Source organism: Ovis aries, chromosome 18 (assembly GCF_016772045.2).
Source record: "Ovis aries strain OAR_USU_Benz2616 breed Rambouillet chromosome 18, ARS-UI_Ramb_v3.0, whole genome shotgun sequence".
In the NCBI taxonomy this organism is placed as follows: domain Eukaryota; kingdom Metazoa; phylum Chordata; class Mammalia; order Artiodactyla; family Bovidae; genus Ovis; species Ovis aries.
In genome coordinates, this window is record NC_056071.1 from 31,531,535 (window position 1) to 31,553,716 (window position 22,182).

A 22,182-nucleotide genomic window follows, 5' to 3' on the forward strand; every position below is an offset into this window, starting at 1 on the left:
GTGCCAGTGGCCAGGAGAACACAAGCGAAGGATGAGAGAAAGGGGGGAGTTAAGCTGTGAAGAGAAGTCAGGAAGGACTGGGGCAGGACATCTGTCCCCTGTGCCTGCATTCCCAAAGGGCCCCATCAGCTGGACCTGGCCCCTTCACTCCTGTCACAATTCTCCATTACGTCACCTGCTTGGCCCCTCTTGTGACCCCATGGCCACGGGCATCTTTGGAGGTTTCTGAACCTGAGCTGGTGTCTGGACCAGTCAGTGAGAGCTGATCATAAAAAGGCACCCTGATCCCTACTTTCAGCGAAGTCAGGTTGGGAGCATGAAGTCCACCCTGTATTGGGCACAGAGTGGATACCAGCACACTCTAGATCGGAGCCCCCACCGTGACCCCTGCCCTAGACCTGAGTGTCAGCTGTCTACCAGCGTGCCACTGTGTGGTACCCTCTCCTCGGCAACTCACCAGGACGGTCCCTCTCCCATCACAGACCCACTGCCCCTCACGCTCAGGATTCCAGCTGCCAACCCCACCCCTGGCAAGCTCCCACTTGGAATCGCTACCGTGCCCTCCCCTCTCTACTGTCCACCTCCCTCTCAGCTTGTGGACATGATCCCGAGGTAAAAGTCCTTCCCTTTGGCAGTTAGATTTGCTTAAGCCTCTACTGCCTTAAAAATCCTTTCTTCATTACAGCTGGATTCCTCCACAGACTACCTTCCTGCCGTCCTTGTACCTCCTCTAGCCATTGTGATCATGATCTGGACTCCACCCACACCAAACTTCAGTCTTGCTAAAGTCACCAGTGACCTCCTTGCAGCTAACCCCGACAGCAGACTGGTTCCCTCTCCTGTGTCCTCTGAGAAGCAGAGAACCTGCTGGCCCCTCCCTCTTGGAATGCTGCTACCCACCCCCTTACCCTCATTCATCCTTCCGATTTTAGCTTGCATGCTGCCTCTTCTGGGAAGCCCTCCCTGATCTGCACATAAGGTCTGATTCCCAGGCTACACGTTTCTTCCATAGCACTTATCAGTTTGCCTATGTGATTGTCTTCCCAACTGTCAACTCCACAGGATCTGTTTTGCTCACTGCTGAACCCTAGTCCCACCACACAGCAGGGATCCAAGTGTGTGTTGTTGAATGAATGGTCTGATTTAAAAAAAAAATGCATCTGGCCATGTGCAGAGAAAACAAACTGGGGGAGACGAGGCGGCAGCACTGAGCTACGGGAGGTGATGGGGCCGGACCACAGTGGGCTGAGGAGCAGCCCCAAGGCGTCCTGCACGGTCAGAACGGCCTGGATTTCAGGTCCTGCAGGCTGGGAGAGGACAGGTCAGAGCCCCAAGGACAAGTGGACACTCCACCAGCTGCCTGTCTCAGTGAATGAAGTGAACCCTCAGAGGCTCTCACTGACCAGTGGCCCCGCGGAACCCAGCGCCAGTCTGCCTTCTCCATCTGTGCCCTGCAAAGCTGGGCGCACATGGGGTGGGGTCAGCGATGCCCGGTCTCAGGGGAGCTGTGAGAACGGCCAGCAGCTTAGAGCCTCCCCATCGTGATCACGTCTCATCGGCACGAGACGTTTATCCTGCCTCCTACCACGGGGAGCCCGTGTCCGGCGCGTCAGGCCTGGCTTTCTCTGGCATCCATGCTCCAGCCCTCCCTGTGCTGTGGGCCTGAACACCATGGCAGGAGAGGCAGTTGGGATGCTGGCGGGCGGGACCCAAGCCCAGGACTGCCCGGAGCCAGGCCTGCCCGGCAGCGGGATGTTGGGGGAGGCGGGTGGTGAGAACTGCTTCACGGCAGACACAGGACACTCGCTCGTGCAGCTGACACAAGGCGGTGGCTACATCTCCCCGCAGCGCTCCCCACCCCGCCCCCCTCACAGGGCAAGCACAGCCTCACTCACAAGAGACAGGGGGATGGACAAGATGGCACAGGGATGGGGGGCCGGGTGGGGCAGGCAGGCTCGGCGGATGAAGCGCCGAGACCGGGCAGCGGGGTCCTCATGGAGTGGTTTATTACGATTCCGTCTCACAAGGCAGGTGGGTGGGCGGCAGCGGCACACGGACTCCAAGCCCCCGACAGACGTCTGCCTCGGGCGCATGCAAACGGTGCGACATGGTCAAGCGCAGACACGGGGCGACCGAGGCAACATGGACACGGGACACAGGGTGGGGAGCAGGGCCGGGGCGGTGGGTCCCTGGAGAGGGGCCTGGCCTCCCCAACCCTCACGGGCAGGACAGGAAAATAAGATTCGTACTTCTTGTAAAATGCCCATTTGCTGGGTACTTTCTTTCTCCTTATCTTGAAAAATAATAAAAAATAAACACACGGAAAAAAAAATCTCAAAAAAAGAAAAGGAATAAAACTCTAAGAAGGCGAGAGATGGGAGGCCAGGGGGAGCTTGACCACGGTAGGGAGTCTACCCCCCGCTCTTCAGCTTCCTCCCATCCGGGCCCGAGGGCAGGGCTCCCAAAGCCCCACAGGTGGGTCCATGAAAGAAGGTGCCAGGCCTAGGCGGGGTCTCCGGGGGCCAGAGGGGGCGCGGGCTGGGACAGGAAAGAGGCCCACCAGCCTCCTGCTGGGCTCAGTTTGGGTTTGGGCCCAGTGAGCGGAGGCGCGAGGTCCGCAGTCTCTCTGGCTCAGTCCCCGCAGGCCCTCGGCCCGGGCGAGGCCGACAGTCACAGGTGCAGCTCGTGGGTCTTGATGCGCTCGAGCTGCTCGCGGAGCTGCAGGAAGGAGGGCCGCGTAGCGGCGTCCAGGTGCCAGCAGTTCTTCATGACCTCGTAGACTGCAGGCGGGCAGCCGTCGGGGGCATCCATCTTGTAGCCCTTCTCCACCCGCGGGACAACGTCCTTCAGGGGCTGCGCAGAGAAGGGGGTGGTGTGAGTTGGTGTGAGGCCTGACCCCAAGGGGACCCCTACTTAGGACTCCTCTCCATGACACCCCTAGTTCTGTCTCAGGTCCAGGTCCCGGGGGTGGCCTGCGAGGACCCCAGGGCAGGCATGCAGCTTCCAGGCCTCAGATGCGGGAGGCAGGGCCCGGTGAGGCCCCCCACCCTGCCACCCTCCCCTTTCTCCAAGCCCCAGTCTCAGCCCCAGCGCCCACACTCACAATTCTTGGATAAGGCACTCGCCCGAAAGAGTAGATTTCCCAGAGAAGGATCCCGAAACTCCACACATCAGATTTGGTGGAGAATTTCTGCCATGTGGATGGGAGAGGCGGTGTCAGATCCTGGGAACTGGGGGTGGAGGTGACCAGCAACCCCATCCACCCCTGCTCAGGCCCAGAGGAGAAGCCCTCCCACCTTCTCTCTCAGGGCCTCGGGGGCTGTCCACTTGACCGGCAGCTTGCCCGTGTCCTGGGTGCTGGAGGCCTCCTTGGTGAGGCCGAAGTCGCTGACCTTGGCCACGTTGTCCTCGGACACCAGCACGTTGCGGGCGGCCAGATCCCGGTGCACGAAGTTGTTGCCCTCCAGGTACTCCATGGCCTCACAGACGTCTCTAGGGGTGAGCCACCAGCACATGTCCTCAGGCAGGGGTCCCGTAGCAGGGCAGCTCCCCCCACCCCCAATCAGGGTGCTTCACTCACAGTGAGAACTTGAGGAGACAGTCTCCGCCCAGCACCGACCGACCCCGAGACCGCAGGTAGTCCACCAGACTCCCCTGGGGCAGGACAGACAGGCCCCATAGGTTAGACATGCCCTCCAGACCTCAGGGGGCTTGGGGCTGGGTAAACGGCGACACTCACGGGAGGTGTGAGGTGAGGGAGGGGGCAGGGGAAAGGTCAGGACATCACTTCTGAAAGAACATCAGATCCTACACGTTGGACACTGCACTCAGCAATTTTCATGCATTTTCTCTTAATTCTCATGAATCTCGGAGGAAAACTCTGTTACTACCTCCCTTCACAGGTGAAGACCTGAGGTCTGTGGGTGACACAACTTTTCCAAGGTCACCAGGAACGGCCATTCCACTGGTCACCTCCAATGAATAAACGGTGAGCCAGGACAAAAGCCAAGCCCCAGCGGCTTCAGAGCTCAGCTGGAGAGCAGGGGCTGTGGGAGCATGGGCCCAGGGCACGCGGGGGGCCTGGGGCAGGCACACACCTTGGCCATGTACTCGGTCACGATGTACAGCCCGCCCTTCTCCTCTACGATCACGCCTAGAAGCTGTACCAGGTTGCTATGCCGGAGCTGCCTGCGGCGGGACGGGGTGCTCAGAGCCTCCAAGCCTCCCCATCACCTCCCGGCTCCGGGGCGACCCCCCCCGCCACCCGCTGCCCCAGCTCACGTCATGACGGAGGCTTCAGCCAGGAAGGCCTGTGCAGTGGCATCGTTCTTGATGCATTTGACAGCGACTTTGTTCCCTCGGTAGTCCCCCAGCATCACGTCTGGGGAGACAGCGGGGCTCGGTCCCTGGGCTCCCCACGGCAACCAGCGCCCCCCAGGCGCCCACCCTCCCTGGCTCACCTCCAAACTCCCCCTTCCCTATCGTCTGCAGCAGCTTCAGGTCCTTCATGCTCAGCGCCCAGCCGCCTGGGTAAGAGGGGACAGGGGGGCAGGAGGCGGTGGTCAGGGAGGGGGGGTTAAGTCAGAGCAGGGGTTGCAGCAGAGGAAGACTGGACTATGACATGTGTGTTCCCTGGAGGTCTCCAGAGCCTCTGGGATGGGGGTCGTGCCAGGAAGCCTGGGTGGGGGAGGAGGCGGGTGGGCAAGAGAGGGGTGGGGTGGGGGTGGCACTCACTGCGGAAGAACTCATCCTGGGCAGCCACGGTGCCCTCCATGACCTTTGGCTTGATGAGGCGAGTACAGAGGCCGTCTGCATCTGAGGTGTAGTGCTGCAGGGCGCAGGGCAGCCCCTCAAAACTGGCTCCTGGGCACCACCAGTGCACCGCTCTGATCTGACCACCAGAGGGCAGCAGAGGCCGGTCCCACCCAGTCCAGAGTTGCTTTGGGGAGGGAGGGCTCCCCATTTTCTAGCAGGGTTAGGGAGGCCCAGACACACAGCCTGTCTCCCATGCCACCCCACACACCAGGTGCTGGACGGACACTGGCTGTTGCTATCACTTGGCCGCACCAGCAGCCCTGACTCAGCCTCTAGCCAGGTGTGCAGAGGACCCCTGCCGCTGGCCTGACAGTGCTGAGGGTGGGTGCAGGAGGCACCTGAAGGCTGCCTGGGGCAGAGTCGGCCTTCGGAACTGCCAGACATGGGGGCCACCAAGGTGGAGCTCGAGGGGCCATGCTTATACACACATGATTGGGCAGACAGTTCTGAGTGGCTGGAGGGAAGCTAGCTCTGGGATCAGAAGACTCAGATCTAGTTCTGGAACCTCCAATTCACAGCAGGGTGACCAGCAGCAGGTCCCTTAACTGCTCTGATCCTTTGTTTCCTGGCCTACATACTGGGGTGCCATCTCCGTGTGGAGGCACTGTGGGGTCAGAGATCAACCCTGGCACACAACAGGAGCTCTATGGAGAAACAGGGAAAGGCAGGCTCGCCGAGGCTGCAGGACCTGCCCAAGGTCACCCTGCCAGTGGCGGTGGGGCTGCAGCTGGAACCCAGCAGGCCCAGGGGCCCCGCTCACCTCCACCAGCTGCATGAGGTTCTCAAAGTACACCTCTTCATCGATGCTGAGCTTGCTGGCGTGGTACATAATGCGGTAGTGCTCCACCTTGCCGTCACAGCTCACGCACAGCGTGTAGTCCCCAGGGTAGTTGGTGCTCTCCCGCACCAGGAACAGGCCCGTCTCTGGTGGGCACAGGAGCCGCTCTGCCTGTTCCCGCGTGATCTTGCCGTGGAACCAGCTGCAGGGAGGCCAGGCCTGGGGTCGTGGCAGCCCAAGGGCAGTGCCGGGCTCCACTTCCCAAAGGCCCTCCCCCTAGCTGGTGCCTCCCCGGGGTTTGTGGCTCAGACAGGCACTGAGGCCCCCGTCCTCTGCTTCCCGTCCTTCATCCCCTCTGAGGTCCACACCCATGCCCTTCCTCTTGTCTTGAGAGGCCCTCACGGACATCCCAGCTTTGCCTCCATGCTTTCCTGACTCTCTTCCTTGGGACTCAGGGCTCCCGTCCTCCTCCCTCCCAGACTGGAGCTCCTGATCGCTCCTTGGAGGTACTCACGGCATGAGGCTGAGCTTGGTGCCTGCCTTCACACCCTCCCGCTTCTGGACATAGTTGGCTGGGATGATGCCCTCACGGCCCACCTTGTTCTTGGCTTTGTACCAGTTGGGGTCCTGGGGAGAGGGGAGCCCAGACACTTTCTCAGGCTCACCCTCCCCTGCAGGGGAGCAAAAACCCAGAGGTAGGTGATGGGTGGGGGTGTGAGGTCCCTGGTTACCTTGGTGACAGCCACAATGGTGAGCACGTCTCCTTTGCAGAAGGGAAGGTCTTGCTCAGCAGTGCCGTGAAAGTTGTACTTGGCAATACATTCTGTACCGGATGGCCAGGCGGCCTGCAGAGCAGGCGACAGGTGGGCGGGTGCAGCTCGGGGCAACCCCCACCCACCTGCCTGCACGCCTGCAAGGCCACAGCCTCTCGCCTAGCCTCCACAAGCCTGGATGAGGCACCCCTCCTCCAGAGAGCGCTGGGTGTCTGCCAGCTGAGTCTCACCCCCTGGGCTCCCATCTTGAGTGCCTGCATCTGAGTTCTACTTTGCTGAGAGCCAGGGCTGGGGAGAAGGAGAGCGTGTCGACCTGCATTCTCACTCTCTCCCCTCTCGGCTCCCCCATGGTGGCGTGGGGACCCCCATCCCTGTAGTACCTGAATTGCCGACATCTTCCTAGAAGATCTGGCGTCCCCGTGTCACAGGAAGGTTGACCTGTCACTTGGTACCATGAGAGCTGTGGGGAGAAGAGGGGACTGAGAGGAAGCTGTGAGAAGAGACGGTGCCTCTGTCACTGAGATCCTGCTCCCTCCCCACAGCAATGTAAACCGATGCCAGAGGCTTCTGGAGCTGGGGTCTTGGGCAAGGGCTGCCCTTTCCAGTCCTGGCAGGCTGGGGACACTGGGCAGGGAAGGAGGGCCGAGGACCCCCAACCCTGAGCCCACTGTGGCCTTACAGCCCACAGAATGACCGACCGAGGCCACAAATCACAGCGGGTGAGTAGACCTGCCCTACCAGCCCATGGCGGGACATCAGCTAAGCGGTCTGCGAGGGCCACTGAGCGTGGTCACCAAGGGCGGCTGAGGTCACTGAGGTGCTTGGGATTTGGGGAAAGTCACTTGTCCTCTGTGGGCCTCTCAGTTCTGTCGCCTATAAAAACTCGCCCAGGCAGTATCTCTGAAATCAAACGTAAGCCAGCTCCATGGCCTGGCCACCCCACTTCCGGGCACACACCCGGGAGATGGCAGGGCAGGTGTTGCCAAGACAGGCCCGGGAGCCTGGTCTGAACAAAGTGCACATGGGGACTGCCCAGATGCTCGCCGGGAGTGAGAGAACAGCTGTGTGTAACACCGGATAGCAGCAACCGTGATCAACCGCCACTGTGGACCAGCACTGACGCGCCTCTAAGCGTCTGCTGACCAAGACGCTGGCAGGAAGCACACACGCCGTGTGACCCCATCTGAATCAGGTTCGGAATCGGGGGATTCCCAGGGCAGGATGGAGACCTCGGAGGCAGCGGCTAGCTGACTGGAAGGGGGCAAGCTCAGCTCTGGCAACTCACCGAGCTGTGCCCTGAGACTGGTGTACCTTCCGGTGTACATGTCGACTTCAATACAGTGGACTCCCCTGAGAAAACGACCCCAGCCTGATGCCCCCAGAGCAGCAGTCAGCCCCGTCCTGCACACACACTCTCTGCGGCCCCAGCTCAGCACTCCTACAACCATCATCTTCCCATACACAGCCCAGAGCCGCCGTGTACCTGTCTCAGGAAGCAGAGGGATGGGACTACTGTTCTTTGCTGACAGATGAGGAATCTGAGGCTTAGGCAGGGCCAGTGGCTCTCCCATGCTATGGTATGTCAGAAGAGAAACACCTCCATGTGTCTTGTTCCCAGGCTCATTCATGTGACGGACAAAGTCTGGGGCCTGGCTGACATGCATGAGCAGTGGAAGGAGACATTTAAATGCAATTGCCTAGGGGTGTGACGGAGAAGACGATGGCAGCCCACTCCAGTACTCTTGCCTGGAGAATCCCATGGACGGAGGAGCCTGGTGGGCTGCAGTCCATGGGGTCACTAAGAGTCGGACATGACTGAGCAACTTCACTTTCACTTTTCACTTTCATGCATTGGAGAAGGAAATGGCAACTCACTCCAGTGTTCTTGCCTGGAGAATCCCAGGGATGGGGGAGCCTGGTGGGCTGCCGTCTCTGGGGTTGCAGAGTCGGACACGACTGAAGCGACTTAGCAGCAGCAGCAGCAGGGGTGTGAAGGGAGTGAGGACTGCAGAGCTTAGGTGGGCTTCCTGGAGGAGGGAGCACTGGAGCTGAGCCTGGAGGGTTGCAGGGCTTGGAAAGACAGGGGCACCCCCGCTGGAAGCCCATGGTGAGGGAGGGTGGGAAACAGATCCTATGGTCTGAGCACCTTGTCCGCTGCAGGGGATGGAGAGGACTGGGCCTGCAGGGCATAGACCCTGCAGGGATGTGGGGCTTCTAATGCCAGGTGAGGAGACAAGCTTGGCTTCTGAGGGCCATGGGACCTGGGACCTGAGCAGGGGGGCGTGCGGTCTGGGTGACCAGAAGCAGCCGGGGGAGAACCACCACCACCGCTTCCAGGCGCCACTCCTGGGGCAAGGCTCAGGCAGACCGGGCTCTGACGAGTACACAACGGGCAAGAAACTCAACCCTTCTGATCCTCGGATCTCGCATTCCGAAGGCGGGACAGGGACACCAGCAAGCAGGCTATGGAGGGAGTGGAACGAGCCCCCAGACTTGGAAGTGTCTGGCATCAACCCCCTACCCCTGGGGATCAAGGGCTTCCCTTCCTCCTGGAATACACCGTGCTTCCTGTCCCAAGGCCAGCGCGGCAGCCTCTGCCATCTGGGCAGGGAGACCGGATCCCCCCGGACCCACACACTCTGACACGACGGAGCCACCATGAGTACAGCAAGCAACTTTAGGCTCCCGAGAACCACTTGTGGGAGCCATGAGCTCCTCTTGCCCCCATTTCATACACATGGAAACCGAGGCTCAGGAGGTCGCAACAACTTGCCCTAAGGCACACCACCAGTTAGAGGTGATGGTCTGGAATTGGAATCAGGGTCGCTCCGTGGTTGGCTGGGTCCTCAACCTGCAAGCCCTTCTGCATAGGGGCTTTGCCAGCACTCTGCATCCCCACATCTCCCCCTCCCTCCACGGAGGCTGAGCCGCTGTTAGTCACCCTCTCAGCTGTCAGTTTGCAAACACTCTCTCCCCGGCCTGCAGCTGCCGCCGCCGCCTCCCCACTGACTTGAGGATAATAATAAAAATAATAATAGGCCATGTTGGCTGAGCACTTACTCTGTGCCAGGCTGTCCTTGACACATTATGGTTCATCAAATCCTCTAACAACTGAGAGAGAAGCTATTATTATTCCCATTTTACAGGTGAGGATGCCGAGCTAGGCCAAGGGGCAAGAGGCCTTACCCGAGGCTACACCTCCAGTGAGCATCCTGCCTCACACAGCTGTCAGAGGCCTGAGCCAGCAGGCCGTCCTACCCCCACGCCTGCTGCCCTCTGCCTAATGTGCCCGCACATGTCTACAGGGTTGCCGGCAGGCTGGGACCACCCTGGCCTAGGGAAGAGAGTGCAAGGGAACAGGGAGAAGCGAGCGGTGCTCAGGGGGACGGGCGAGCCCAGAGGGGTCAGGGGGGCTTCCTCGAGGGTCTGGGTTTGAAGAGGACAATCAGAATAGGAGAGGTATGAGCTAGCCTTCCCCTTGCTCTACTGGCTATGGCTTCAGGACTCAGTTTTCCCATCTGTACAATGGATTGGTGACAACCTTGCAGCTCCCAGGGCTGCTCTGAAGCCTGCTTTCTTCACACAGAAATCCTGCTGGAGGGAGCTGCAGATACTCTCTGATGGCTCCTCCCTGGCGAAGTCATGAGGCCAGGAGGACCCCGTCCTTAGGGCCCTAAGGGTCCAGATGGGTTATCCCCCTCCAGGTCAGAGGCCAAGAGGCAGCGGCTGGGAGGGGCCACTGCAAACTGTGGCCTCTGATCCAGCCTTGGTCTGGCACAGAGGGGCCCTGCCGGGGTTATCTGAACCTTGTTTCAGGCAGCTTTGTGGAAGAAGTGCGGGAACAGTGTCCCGGGAGTCATGGGCTCTCAGTCTGGTTCCTGCTCTGTCACCAACTTGCTCTGTGACCTTGGGGAAGTCCCTTGAGCTTTCTGGGACTCACTGGCTCTGCAGCACGTGAGCCAGATCCCTTTATCACCTGCAGCTCCTAGGACTCTGCCTCCCTGCCTTGCCATTCCCTCTCCGCCCCTCCCCATTCTCTACCCAAGGAACTTCCACTCAACCTCTGGGGTTACACAGGTGCCTAAAAAAATGTAGCAGAAGAATCCCTGCAGCACTGTTTGGTGTGGCAAGAGGCTGGGAGACAAATTTTATGTCCATTAATAAGGAACCAAGTAAATAAATGACCAGATATCCCCAAAAGGGAAAAAGGCCAGCTGAGATGGGGCCCAGACGGATCTCAAGGTGTTGAAACAGAAACCTTCCCACGACAGAGGAAGTAGAAACGGCAAATGACCCGCTCAGGTCATGAGGTGCACGTTGCGAGGGGTGCAGCACAGAGACGTGGCATCTGAGGACCACGCTCCAGATTAACCGGAGAGAGGAAGTAGCGCTTCCACCGCAGCGCGATGCGGCCCATGCCTCGTTCACCAGGTGATCAGACGGAGCAGCAGCACCAAGGAGAGGCGCAGAGAGAGCGCCTCCCGCCCCGAGGAGGGCACGGCATCCTGTGCGACAGGCCACAGAGCAGCCTAACCTGACTCCAATCAGGGAGCCCAAATATCCGGCCCGACTTGAGTCAAGGTCATTAAAGACAAAACAAACAAGCACAGGCTGCGGAATGTTCTGGATTAAGCAGGACACTAAAGAAAACAGGACACAACAACAAAATGGTAATTATGGGAGGTGAGGGATGTGTTAGGCAACCTTATTGTGGTAATCGTATCACAATGTACATCTGTATCAAGTCTTCACACTGCACACTACTTAAATTCACATAACACTAAACAGCAGTTATATCTCAATAAAGCTGAAAAAGAAAGAAAAGACAAACGACAGCAAGACTCAATGAGTGATTCTGAATCAGATTCTGGATCAGAGGGAAAAAATAGCTATAAAGGTCACTTGGGGACAACCTCGAAAAATGAAAACGTTAGATAATATGATGGAATTAATGTTAATTTTCTTAACTGTGATCATGGTACTGTGATTATATAATAGATCTGTGCTAAAATACTTAAGAGAGGAAGGTATGATGCCTGCAAACTCACACTCAAATTGGCAAAAAAACAAAGTATATACATATGTCTAGTACACAGAAGAAGAGGTAAAGCAAGCGTGGCAAGCTGTTAAAGACCGGCGCATCTGGGCAAAGTATCTATGGGTATTTGAGCGTGTGTGCTAAGTCGCTTCAGTTGTGTCTGATTCTCTGCGACCCCATGGACTGTAGCCTGCCAGGCTCCTTTGTCCATGGGATTCTCCAGGCAAGAAAACTGGAGTGTGTTGCCACGCCCTCCGGGGGATCTTCCCTACCCAGGGACTGAACCCGGGTCTCCTGCACTGCAGGCAGATTCTTTTTCCATCTGAGCCACCAGGGGAGCCCACATATGGGTATTTATTATGCTATTATTTCAGCTTTTTGGTAGGTCTGAAAAACTCAAAGACCGAGAAGAAAAAACAAAAAAGCAAGGTGCAGGACATCATGCATGGTATATTACAATCCTTGTTTTTCCAGAGGACATACCATTCATCCCTGACCTCAGAAATGCAGAGATATAAGACAAAAGAAGCTGATAACAGAGGTTATCTATCTCTGGGAGGGGGAAGGAGGAGTGAGGATCAAGTTCAGGGGAACTTCTTTTTCATTGTATATCTGCTGTCCTTTAATTTGTTTTCTTAACAACATTTATCTATTGAGTGAGTGAAAATCCCTGCGACCCCATGGACTATACAGCCCACGGAATTCTCCAGGCCAGAATACTGGAGTGGGTAGCCTTTCCCTTCTCCAAGGGATTTTCCCAACCCAGGGATCCAACCCAGGTCTCTCGCACTGCAGGTGAATTCTTTACCAGCTGAGCCACAAGAGAAGCCCATGTATCTATTCAGTTCAGTTCAGTCGCTCAGTCGTGTCCGACTCTTTGCGACCCCACGAATCGCAGCACGCCAGGCCTCCCTGTCCATCACAAACTCCTGGAGTTCACTCAAACTCATGTCCATCGAGTCGGTGATGCCATCCAGCCATCTTATCCTCTGTCGTTCCCTTCTCCTCCTGCCCCCAGACCCTCCCAGCATCAGAGTCTTTTCCAATGAGTCAACTCTTCGAATGAGATGGCCAGAGTACTGGAGTTTCAGCTTTAATATCAGTCCTTCCAATGAACACCCAGGACTGATTTCCTTTAGAATGGACTGGTTGGATCTCCTTGCAGTCCAAGGGATTCTCAAGAGTCTTCAACACCACAGTTCAAAAGCATCAGTTCTTCAGCGCTCAGCTTTCTTCACAGACCAACTCTCACATCCATACATGTATCTATTACCTGCCCCCTAAAAATTACGACTGAGTTTCCCAGGTGGCTCAGTGGTACAGAATCCACCTGCCAGTGCAGGAAACACAAGAGATATGGTCCAACCCCTGGGTCGGGAAGATCCCCTGGGGGAGGAAATGGCAATCCACTCCAGTATTCTTGCCTGGAGAATCTAAATCCCATGAACAAAGGAGCCTGGCGGACTACATACAGTCCATGGGGTCGAAAAAGAGTCAGACATGACTTAAGTGAATTAAAAAACAGGAAAAAAAGCAAAAATTACGATTAGTAAGAAAATAAATAACTTTTTGAAACTGACTCGTGCCAGGAGTCTTCCCTTGTCACCTGGCTGTGGTGGCTGGCTGCTCCAGGCCTCCAGAGCCTCTCACGTCTCATGGTCCAGTGAGAACCTCCCCGACCCTGGCCTGGGAGCCCTGCAGGAGTAAAGCCGGGCTGACTCACGTCCTAGCAGGAGCCGGGCCCAGAGTGCTGGGCAGCGAGTGAGTGCTGAATGAATGAGCCGACAGACAACAGGGGGGAGCCAGGCTGGCTGCTCCACACTGCGGCCCCATAACCGACAGGACTATACTTAACCCCAAAGGGCCAGCGGCTGCCACCCCACCCCACAGAGCTGGGGGACAGGGGGCTTTCACTCCGACTTCCTGCCCCAAACCCTGCTCCCAGCAGTCCTTGTGCTGGGGTCCTGGGAACAGGCTGGGCACTGTGCCCAAGTGCTGAGGTCAGTGGCCACAGCCTCAGGCAGGCTTTCTTGGGAGCCCAGGCTGGCAGGGAGGGGGGAAGCCCAGAAACTGCCCTCTTCCTGCTTTGGGGCAGCTGTAGACCCCAGAGCCAAGCACGTGCTGAGGGCCAAAGTAGGTCAAGGGGCTCCTGCCCTGCCTCCTCACCAAAACTCCACTGCCTAGTGGGGCGTGGGAGCCTTCAGTAACTGTTTACACCCAGCTAAAAATACCCACTGAAAAGGGAAGTGCACAGGAGACCTGGGGGGGACTCGGGGGCCACGGTCCCCAGAGACTCTGGTCCAGCCATAGGACCCGGCTGGAGCCGCTGCAGGGCAGGGGCAGCCCGCTGGAGGCAATAAGCCGGTCCCCCTTGCCCTCTCGTTCTTTGAGCCATCGTTTCAAGAGCCTCCCTGTGTGCCCAGCCCGTGTGGTGGGACAGTATGGACAGGAGGCGGAAGGGCCCAGGAGGGTCCTGCCCTTGGGACCCCAAGGTGCTACTCAGCTCCTCTCCCTGGTGCCTAGCCCTGCTGCTGCTCTCCTGGCTGGCTGCCAGGTGGTCGGTCAGTGGTGGCCAGGTGTGCTTGACGCCTCAGCGGGCAGGAGAGACAGGGGTCGGGGCCACTGGGGAAGGGGTAGGGGGAAGCAGAAACTGGGAGGATCTCAGGTGGAAGCCGCTGTGCTCGATCAGGCCAGGATTCGGATTTCACACCATGGTGCACAGAGGCTTAGCTGAGAATGAAGAAGTGCGGGGTGGGGTCTACAGGGGCTCTGAACCCAGGCAGTCTGGAAGCTGCTGACAGGTGCGGGGCAGATGCAAGCAGCACTGTTTCTGATTGGGCGCCCCCCCCCCCCCCCCCCGCAACCCAGCAAAGGACAGTGCACCTAAGAAGGGCGGGGCACGCCAGCAGCTGGGCTGGTTTGGCAGCTGTACAATCAGCCCCGCCTCTGGTTTTGCAAGGGGCACCCAGGCTGACGGCATTGTGATGTCTCTGGCCACACACCAGGGCGGGGGTGGGGGCTGGTTCCCACTAAGCCGGCCGGGTGGTTGCAGAGCCCTCAGCATAGCCACTACACAAAATGTTTCAGGGCCGGGCAGCAGCAGAGCTGGGCACAAGACCCCTGGAGAGGGCTGAACCTCCCTGGGGGTCAGGAGAGGACTGGAAGGAGGGTCCCACTCACTTTGCCTCCGGTGTGTGCTGTCCACCCCCCACCCCAGGGCTCCCTCAGCCTTCAGCACCCCCGGTCCTAAGGGGAGGGGCGAGATGAATGGCTGAAAAATGTTAAAAACCAAACTGCAGCAACTCACAGGCTTTTTTCCTGCCCCCCAGTGGCTCAGTGGGACCGGAAATCCCGTCTAGCGGTTTGGGAGAGGCGGGGGCTGGAGGAGAGGAGCCTCATGGGGTGCCTCCTCCCCCAGGCACTGCTGTGGCTGGAGGCTGTCACTCCTGGCCCAGAAAGGTTTCTAATTACCGCTCAGGAGCCTAATTACCTACATGCACTGGGCAGGGGGGACTCCAGGGCTCCCCAGGGCCCAAACCCAGGCCTCAGTTCCGCCACACCCCTCGGCACAGCCTGTGGTCTTTGCACCTTCATTTGCCTACATTTACATATGGCCTCTCAGCACTGGTCTCCAACGAACCCTTGAAAACCAGACTGTCCTTGTCCCTTACCCCAAAGGCCCCTGGTCACCTTACAGGTGGGAGACTGTGGCCCAGCGGCCGGTGAGAGGTCTAGAACTCTGACCCCCCGATTCCCGTCTCTGGACTCCCTGTCTCAGAGAACACACAACCATGCTACCCAGCAGAGAGAGAAGGGTTACCAACGCCCTCCCCCACGGGACAGACTGTGAGCACAGGAACGAGAGCCTACTGACCCAAGCCTGCCTTAGTTACTTCACCCTCAAAAAACCCCCGTGAGGTTTTACTGTTATCTGTTTGACAGAGGAGGCGCCCAGCTGAGAACCATCACCCAGCTTCCAAGGGGGAGAGTGAGGGTTTGAGCTCAGGCTTGTCTGAACTTGGTCAGCCAACCCTCCACCTTCTCCTTGGGCAGGATCGATGACGTCCTGGACAGACAGGTGAGGGAGGGCAGCTGAGGGGAGACAGGCCGGCCCTCCTGCTCTGGTTACATCTGTGCCATACCCTGCCTTGCAGAGACAGGCCAAGAGTTTGTCCAGGGCCACAACAGCAGCTACAGAAATCAGCAGCCCAAGAGAGTAAGGGCTCCGGCCAATGACCTCTGCCCCCACCCACCTCTTTCTCAAATGCTTCTTGATTTTCATGGCCCTGCCCCTCCAGGAAGTCCTCCTGGCTGCTCCAGCCTACGCAGATCCCCAGCTTCTGAGCTCCCACCAGCCCTGCCAGGAAGTTGGAACCACAGGCCTCCCCCAGTTGACTCCTCTCTGAGTCTGGCCTCCTCTACTGGTCGGCAGGGGGCTCTGAGGGTTCCCTCTCCCCTCCAGTCTCCCGGTGGCGTGGCCAGCATGGCCCGGGGCCCGCAGATATCCGGGCCTGGGTGAGGAGCAGAGGTTGGGCTGAGAAGCAGCAGCCAGGGGGTGCAGGTGTCAGGTGGCACACAGGTCTTCACCCACCCGCACAGCTTCCAATCATGTGGAGAGCAGACCGACGGGGGGTAGGGGGTGCGCCAGGCAGCCTCTCTTTTGTGTCTGGAGGCCCAGGGCACGGAAGGGGAGGGGGAGGCGGAGGGAAGCTGCGGTTGGAGGCCCAGCCCCACCGAGGCGTTCAGAGCTGGTGTGTGATGAGAAGCCACGTTCATCACAGGATCTCAAAACCAGGAAGAGAAACTGAGCAGGCAGAAGGGTAGGCTGGGCTGCACGGGGGGGCCCCAGCTCCCCGGGGCCTGCCAAGGGGAGCTCCTGGACAGTCACTGGACAAACCACTTGGTCCTCCTGGGCCTCAGTTTGCCAATGGGAAAAATGGGATTTCTCTGCCTGGTTCTGCCACTATGGGCCTAACTGGTATGGGCTGCAGTATGCCTGAAGCCAGGGGCCCTCCCCCAATTACTGGAGTACTCCTGGTCCCGCAGCGGGCTCTGGCCTCTCCTGGGAAGCAGGGCTTGGCCCTCTGCAGCCAGCCTTGCCCTGCTTGCTTCTCCCCTAAGCCACACAGGGAGCACACTAGCTCTTCCTCACCAGCTCTTTATTTTTAGGTCTGAATTTGACTTTAATCATTACTTAGCGGATTCTATTTCCAGCCCTTGGATGAAGGGACCCAAAGGAGAGGAGGAGGGGAGGCGTGCTCCTTGCCTGGGATGGAGGGGTGGCCTGCTCCTCCACCCATCCTGTCCCCAACCAAGAAAGGGGGGCGCTGAGAAACACCCGCGGTGCTCACCCCAGCCAGGCCAGGATCGTGGAGAGGACCGCACCCTGTGACCTCATCCCAGCCCGGGCTGTGGGACAGGAGGGCAGTTGTAATGCCCACTTCCCCTGCGCTAAGACCAGGCAGGAGGCAGACACTCCAAAGGCTAAAGTCTGGTAGCTGGAGCCTGAGGTCAGGCGCCGGGGAGCCCTCTGCATTGAACGAGCCACCTCAGGAAGGACCCTCTGCCTAGGTTAATTCTGAGCCATACTGGGGTCATCTGGACTATGGTCTCATAGGCCCCGGGGTGCCGATCTCAGACTGGTTTCCTCCTAGTGTCCCTGGGGTGGCACTAGCAAGGCACACCCCACCCCCATCCTCCACAGAAGCAGAATAAGAGGAAGCAAGTGATGTCACAGCAGTACACACTCAGGTTAGACCCGGGCAGCACCTGCCAGAGAGAGGGCTGCCAACACCGGAGATTTCCCAGTGATCTGTGGACCATCTATGTTCCCTTCAGCTCCCAGCTGGGAGGCTCTGGAGTCTGTGGGCCCTGGCCCTGCTTTCTTCCCTCCTTCCCTCCCTCGGTGGGAGGATGCGGCCGGCATGGCTGTCCCTGGCTTGAGGCTCAGGATGCCTGGAGTTCCTTGCCCAGTACTCAGTTTTCCCAGGGAGTAGGTCCCTGTCTCTACAAGGGAAACGTGGGGCTGGCCTAGGAAGTAGCTGAAGCTGAGGGACAGGAGGCAACCAGGCTCTTGGAGAAGAGGCCTCATTCATTCAGCTCTGATGCTAGAAGAACAGAAGGAGAAGGGGTAGGGCCAGGCCCCAGAAACCAACCCGTAGCCCATCTTCCACATGGTGATGGGGCGGGCGGGAGGCAGAGAGGGGCGACAGGACACTGGCCAGAGCAGTCTCTGAACACAGGGTTTCAGAAGGGCTCCCCGGGCAGAGACCACCCTCGGTTAGGTGAGCCATCAGCCAACCCTGGCCCTGGCGTCTTCTGCACATGTCAAGGCAGCCGGCTGTGGGCACTCTCTCAACAACGCCCACCCTTCTTACTGAGCATCTAGTGGATGCCAGGGGCTGTGCCAGGCACCTTCCAGTACCTGGGTTAGTTAGTTCAGCGTCCGCACACTCCTCTCTGAAGTAGGGACTGCTGTTGTGTATATAAAGGAACCCTGGCTCAAAGGATGACCTGCCCAAGATCCCTCTACCCTGGCCTCAATGGCACAGCCGGGCCTAGAGTCACTTGTTGGCTGGGTGCCACGTTGCCTACTCTCTCCAATACCCTCGGCTGCTCTGGGGGCCTGTAGTAACAACAGTTACAACAGCGACAACAATCACAGACGGGCAACAATAGTGCACAAGCCTGGGGAGAGGGCTGGAGTATCGCCGCTATGGCAGAGCTGTCCAGAATATTCTGTAGCTTTTTAGAGGCAAAGTTACAGACTGTGTAGCAACATGAGAAAATGCCCAGATACAGTATTAAATGAAAAAAGGTGTGAAGGCACGTACTCCCAAATGACAACAGCGACGAAGGAAAAAAGATCGGGGAAAGACTGGCTGGGAACTCCAAGATACTAACAGCCTCTGCACTGGGGAAGAAACAGTGGGTGAGTTTTTCGTTTTCTAAATGGTCTGTAGTGCTGTTTTGTTACTTTCTAAATTAAGCACCCTAACACTACATACCTACATACTTAGTTTTCTCGTAAGGAACTCAGGCTTTACGTTCTGGGGACCTGCCTGTCCCCTAGCTCTGGTCCTGGTGTCTGGGACATCAAGGGATGGCCTTTCTGATTTGGGACAGCCCCTGAGACACACGAGGGTCCTTCCCTACCTTCTCTTTCGCAGATCAAACACCTTTGGGTTATTTCTTTGAAGCCAAGGCTTCAAAGCCCCCAAAGATGGAGCCAAGTAGTGGACCTCAGCCGTCTTGGCCGATCAGGGGGCAGCCAGGTCACACTGTGGGCCCTGGGCCTCTGTCTCTGCCTAAACTCTGGTCTGTTCCAGGATGGTTCAACCCCTAGGAGCCTGGTACCCTCTGCAGTGATGCTGGAGACCCTCTCTTGGTCCTTCTCAGTCCCAGGTCTGACGCAGACAGAAGAGCAGGGAGGAAGACACCAAGCTCGCCAGAGAAAAAGTGAATCCCTACACACATGCTTCCTGAAGCCAGACCCTTTCTACGAGGGCCTCGGGACCCTGGGCCCCACCTGACAGCTCACAGGCATCCAACCAGGTCAGCTTTCAGCCCTAGGCCTTCGGGTTGGAAAGGAAGTTAGGGCTGGGTGAGGGGAGAGCCTCACAGACCCACCATATTTGTGAACCGTCCACTGCGCCTGTCAGGGCAACTGGAAACAACAACAATCAAGGGCAGAGGCCTGAGTGGAACAAACCTGCCAGTGGCCCTTGGGGCCCCAGACACGGCCCTGTATCCTCCAGGGGACCCCCACACCTCTAGGAGCAGGATCCTGCCACACTCCCAATCTCCCTCCTGCCACCTTTGCCCTGTTCCTGCTGGGGCCCCAAGAAAGACACTGGGACCATTAGGGTGTGGGGAGCTTGGAAGAGACCATCTGGGTGTCCCCACTCTGACAATGCTCCGATGCCAAGGCGGTAGCGTGGTCCCTACAGGGCTTTTGTCTTCCTCTCCAGATCCCAGTTACTAGCTGAGCCAAAGGTATACAGGAGGGCTGAGTCAGGAGAGCCCACTGGACTGCTTGAGCTCAGAAGCAGGGGTACGCCCCAGGGGTGCCCCCACGCACTCGCCACATCCCATGAGTGGGACCCAGCCTCAGACACCAGGGGGAAACCCCATAGGTAGGGCCGATGCTGCTGAGCCCAGATGGAGGCAGCGCTGGGGCCGGAAGCTCTCTCCCTTCTCTCCAGCCCTCTGTAGGGGAGCACGTGCTCACCCCACAAGGTCCCATGGGGGGCTTATGTCCCTCGTGGATAAAGGTACCTGTATCGTTTTCCCCTGCCCATAGCAGTCCAGCCCTGCAGAGTCGGGGGAATGAGAGGACAGACAACCTAACTCTGCCAGAGGCCCAGGACAGCAACTTCCCCCTTTAAGCCTCAGTCCTCTGGCCTACAGAAAGGGAGGGGAGAGGAACCCCTAGTTAAGCTTCAGGAATCTGATGGCTGGACACGCCCCTTCCTGACACCTGGCCTGGGCCCTGAGGAGCCTGGGAGAATGGGCTGACAAGGCTGCCAGCAGGTGGGGGCATGGTCCTAATAATGCCCAGTGTCACCTCCACCCACGACACAGGCCCTGCCCAGTTTCCCCACCCTAGGGTCAGAGGTCCCTTGGCTTAGGCCTGGTTTTCTGGGAGGCTCAGGGTGACAGGCTCAACCTCTGGCAGGCTCAAGGAAGGTGGCTGGGCCCTGGGCTTCCTGGAGACGGCAGGGCCTCCGCGGGGTGAATGAGGGAGGGGTCAGAACCAGGCAGGCCAAGGAACCTGCAGGGAGGCCCGGGGCAGGGAACGGCAAACCGCCCATTCTCCAAGGGCCCTGGTCCATACTGACCCCCTCCCTCCAGGCTCCAGCCAGCAACCACGAAGCGGGTGAGGGGGAAGACAGACTCGGGGTGGCCTGAGACAAGTCTGTGGGGCTGGAAAGGCAGTACCTCCCTAGTGCGCTCCCCTCCCAGTCCGGCTGACAGTGACTCCCGGGAGATTTCGAACCCGGGAAGGAGGGGGGGCGGGTAAGGGAGGTGGGGGATGGGTGTGGACGCCACGGCAGCTGCAAGAGAAGCGGGACGAGCGACCTCCGCCCGCCTCCCTCCGGGAAGCACCCGGACGCCCACCTCCTCTCCCGGCCCGCCAGGCACTCACCTCTCTCGGGGCACTGCGGTCCGGGCAACCTCGCTGCGGGTAGCATCAGCGGCCTGCCGGACGGTCCATGCGGCCAGGGGGGAGGGGAGGGGCGCAGGGGTCCCCGGGTGGTGAGGTACAAAGAGGTCTGGGTGCGAGAGGAGGGGGAGGAGGGACGGCCAGACAGAGGCAGGGGGATGGCCGCGCGGCCCGGGTCGGGGAGGGAAGAAAGGCGGGGGAGAGGGGGCGGGAGGGAGTCGGGGGGGAGGAAACAATGTAGCCGGCGCGGCCCCGGCAGAGTTCCGCTTCCGAACGCCGCCACCGAGGCTCGATGCGGGGACGTCGCGCCGGCTGCCCGGGGCGGCCCCGGACGCTGGTTCGGGGCGCCGCAGAAGGTCCCCGCGTTCCACGCCCCGGAGGCTCCGGCGGCCACAGGCTGGCTGGGGCGGGAGGGACCGCTGGCCGGGGGGGCGGGGGGGTGGCCCCGACGGCGGCGCGGCCGGGAGACCGCCCCGCTCGGACCCCACCCCAGCAAGACCTCCGCGCGGGGTGCGGGCTGGGGCGAGAGCGGGAGGGCGGCGGCGGTCGCGGCGGCGGCGGCGGCGGCGGCAGCAGCGGCCAAGCTCGGCTCGCCCTGGGCTCCGCTGGGAGGAAGCTCGCAGGCCTGGCGAGAGGAAGCGCGGCCCGGATCCTCCGCCCGCGGCACCGCGCCTGCGCGAGGGAGCCGGCCCGGCGCGCGGCGGGGCGTGGGCCGACGGAGCAGCGCCCCCTGCCGGGCGCCGGGGACACTGCGGGGGGTGTGTCCGCGCGCGCGCCCTGCCCCCGCCTGCCCGCCCGCGTTGGAGGCTCCCGAAGGTCCCTCAGGGAGGTCCGGCCAGCCCGCCTTGGAGCAGCCTCCAAGCCTTCCCCGATGTACAAGCGACGGAGGCCAGGCCTCGGGCCCTCTGCTCGGATCTGTTTGTGCACAAGGACCCTCACCCGCAGGAGCATTCATCCGTTCGCAAGGATTTCCTGGCGCTGCCAGTGTGACAGGCCCTGTTCTGGAGTCTACCCGCCGGGCCGCTTGGTGGCTGTCAAGGAGTTCCTAGCACCGACAGGCCAACAGTCAAGCGCTAGGAAAGAGTTGACAGAAGTGAAGAAGGGGTGTACAAGGCCCACAGGAAGCAGAAAAGAGGGGAGGGCCAAAGGGGAGACTTGATAGAGCTGGGACTTTAGGCAGAAGGAATAAGCATGGGCAAAGGTCGGGGGAGGTGGAAGCGCTTGACCCCTCTGTGCTGGGCTCAGTCTTGTCGACTCTTTGCGATCTGTGGACTGTAGCCCACCAGACTCCTCTGTCCATGGGGATTCTCCAGGCAAGAATGCAGGAGAGGGGTTGCCGTGCCCTCCTCCAGGGCATCTTCCCAACCCAGGGATGGAACCCCGGTCTCCTGCATTGCAGGCAGATTCTTTACTGTCTGAGTCACCAGGGAAGCCCCCTGACGGCTCTGGGAACTGTAAATGGCTCAGTATGGCTGCAAGTTTGCAGGGTAGGTCCTGTTAAGTCGTGGGAGATGGGGTCCCCTCAAGCCACAGAGCACAGAGAAATCCAAAAGGCCTTATGGGACTTTCTTGGACTTTGTTTTCAGCCTGGAGGCAATGAGGAAGTTGTCAG

At 59.4% G+C, this 22,182-nt stretch overlaps 1 protein-coding gene across 6 annotated transcripts; it reads right to left on the reverse strand.

Annotated features, from left to right (window-relative positions):
- Positions 1-1,989: 1,989 nt before the first annotated feature.
- CSK (C-terminal Src kinase) lies at positions 1,990-22,122 on the reverse strand. Of its 6 annotated transcripts, none has more exons than XM_042235240.1 (13): positions 20,553-22,122; positions 8,242-8,393; positions 6,747-6,826; positions 6,325-6,438; positions 5,576-5,795; positions 4,735-4,828; positions 4,461-4,526; positions 4,282-4,381; positions 4,098-4,188; positions 3,581-3,654; positions 3,297-3,492; positions 3,104-3,190; positions 1,990-2,853 (listed from the first exon to the last, which is right to left on the reverse strand). In XM_042235240.1, exons 1-13 carry the CDS (start codon positions 21,523-21,525, stop codon positions 2,671-2,673), a joined length of 2,430 nt encoding a protein of 809 aa, XP_042091174.1. In that variant the 5' UTR covers positions 21,526-22,122; the 3' UTR covers positions 1,990-2,670. The 6 variants fall into 6 exon arrangements, with proteins under 6 accessions (XP_042091174.1, XP_042091173.1, XP_027812984.1 ...); XM_042235239.1 differs by having other exon boundaries at positions 4,735-4,891; XM_027957183.2 differs by lacking the exon at positions 8,242-8,393 and adding an exon at positions 6,108-6,220 and having other exon boundaries at positions 20,553-20,765.
- Between the last annotated feature and the right edge of the window lie 60 nt (positions 22,123-22,182).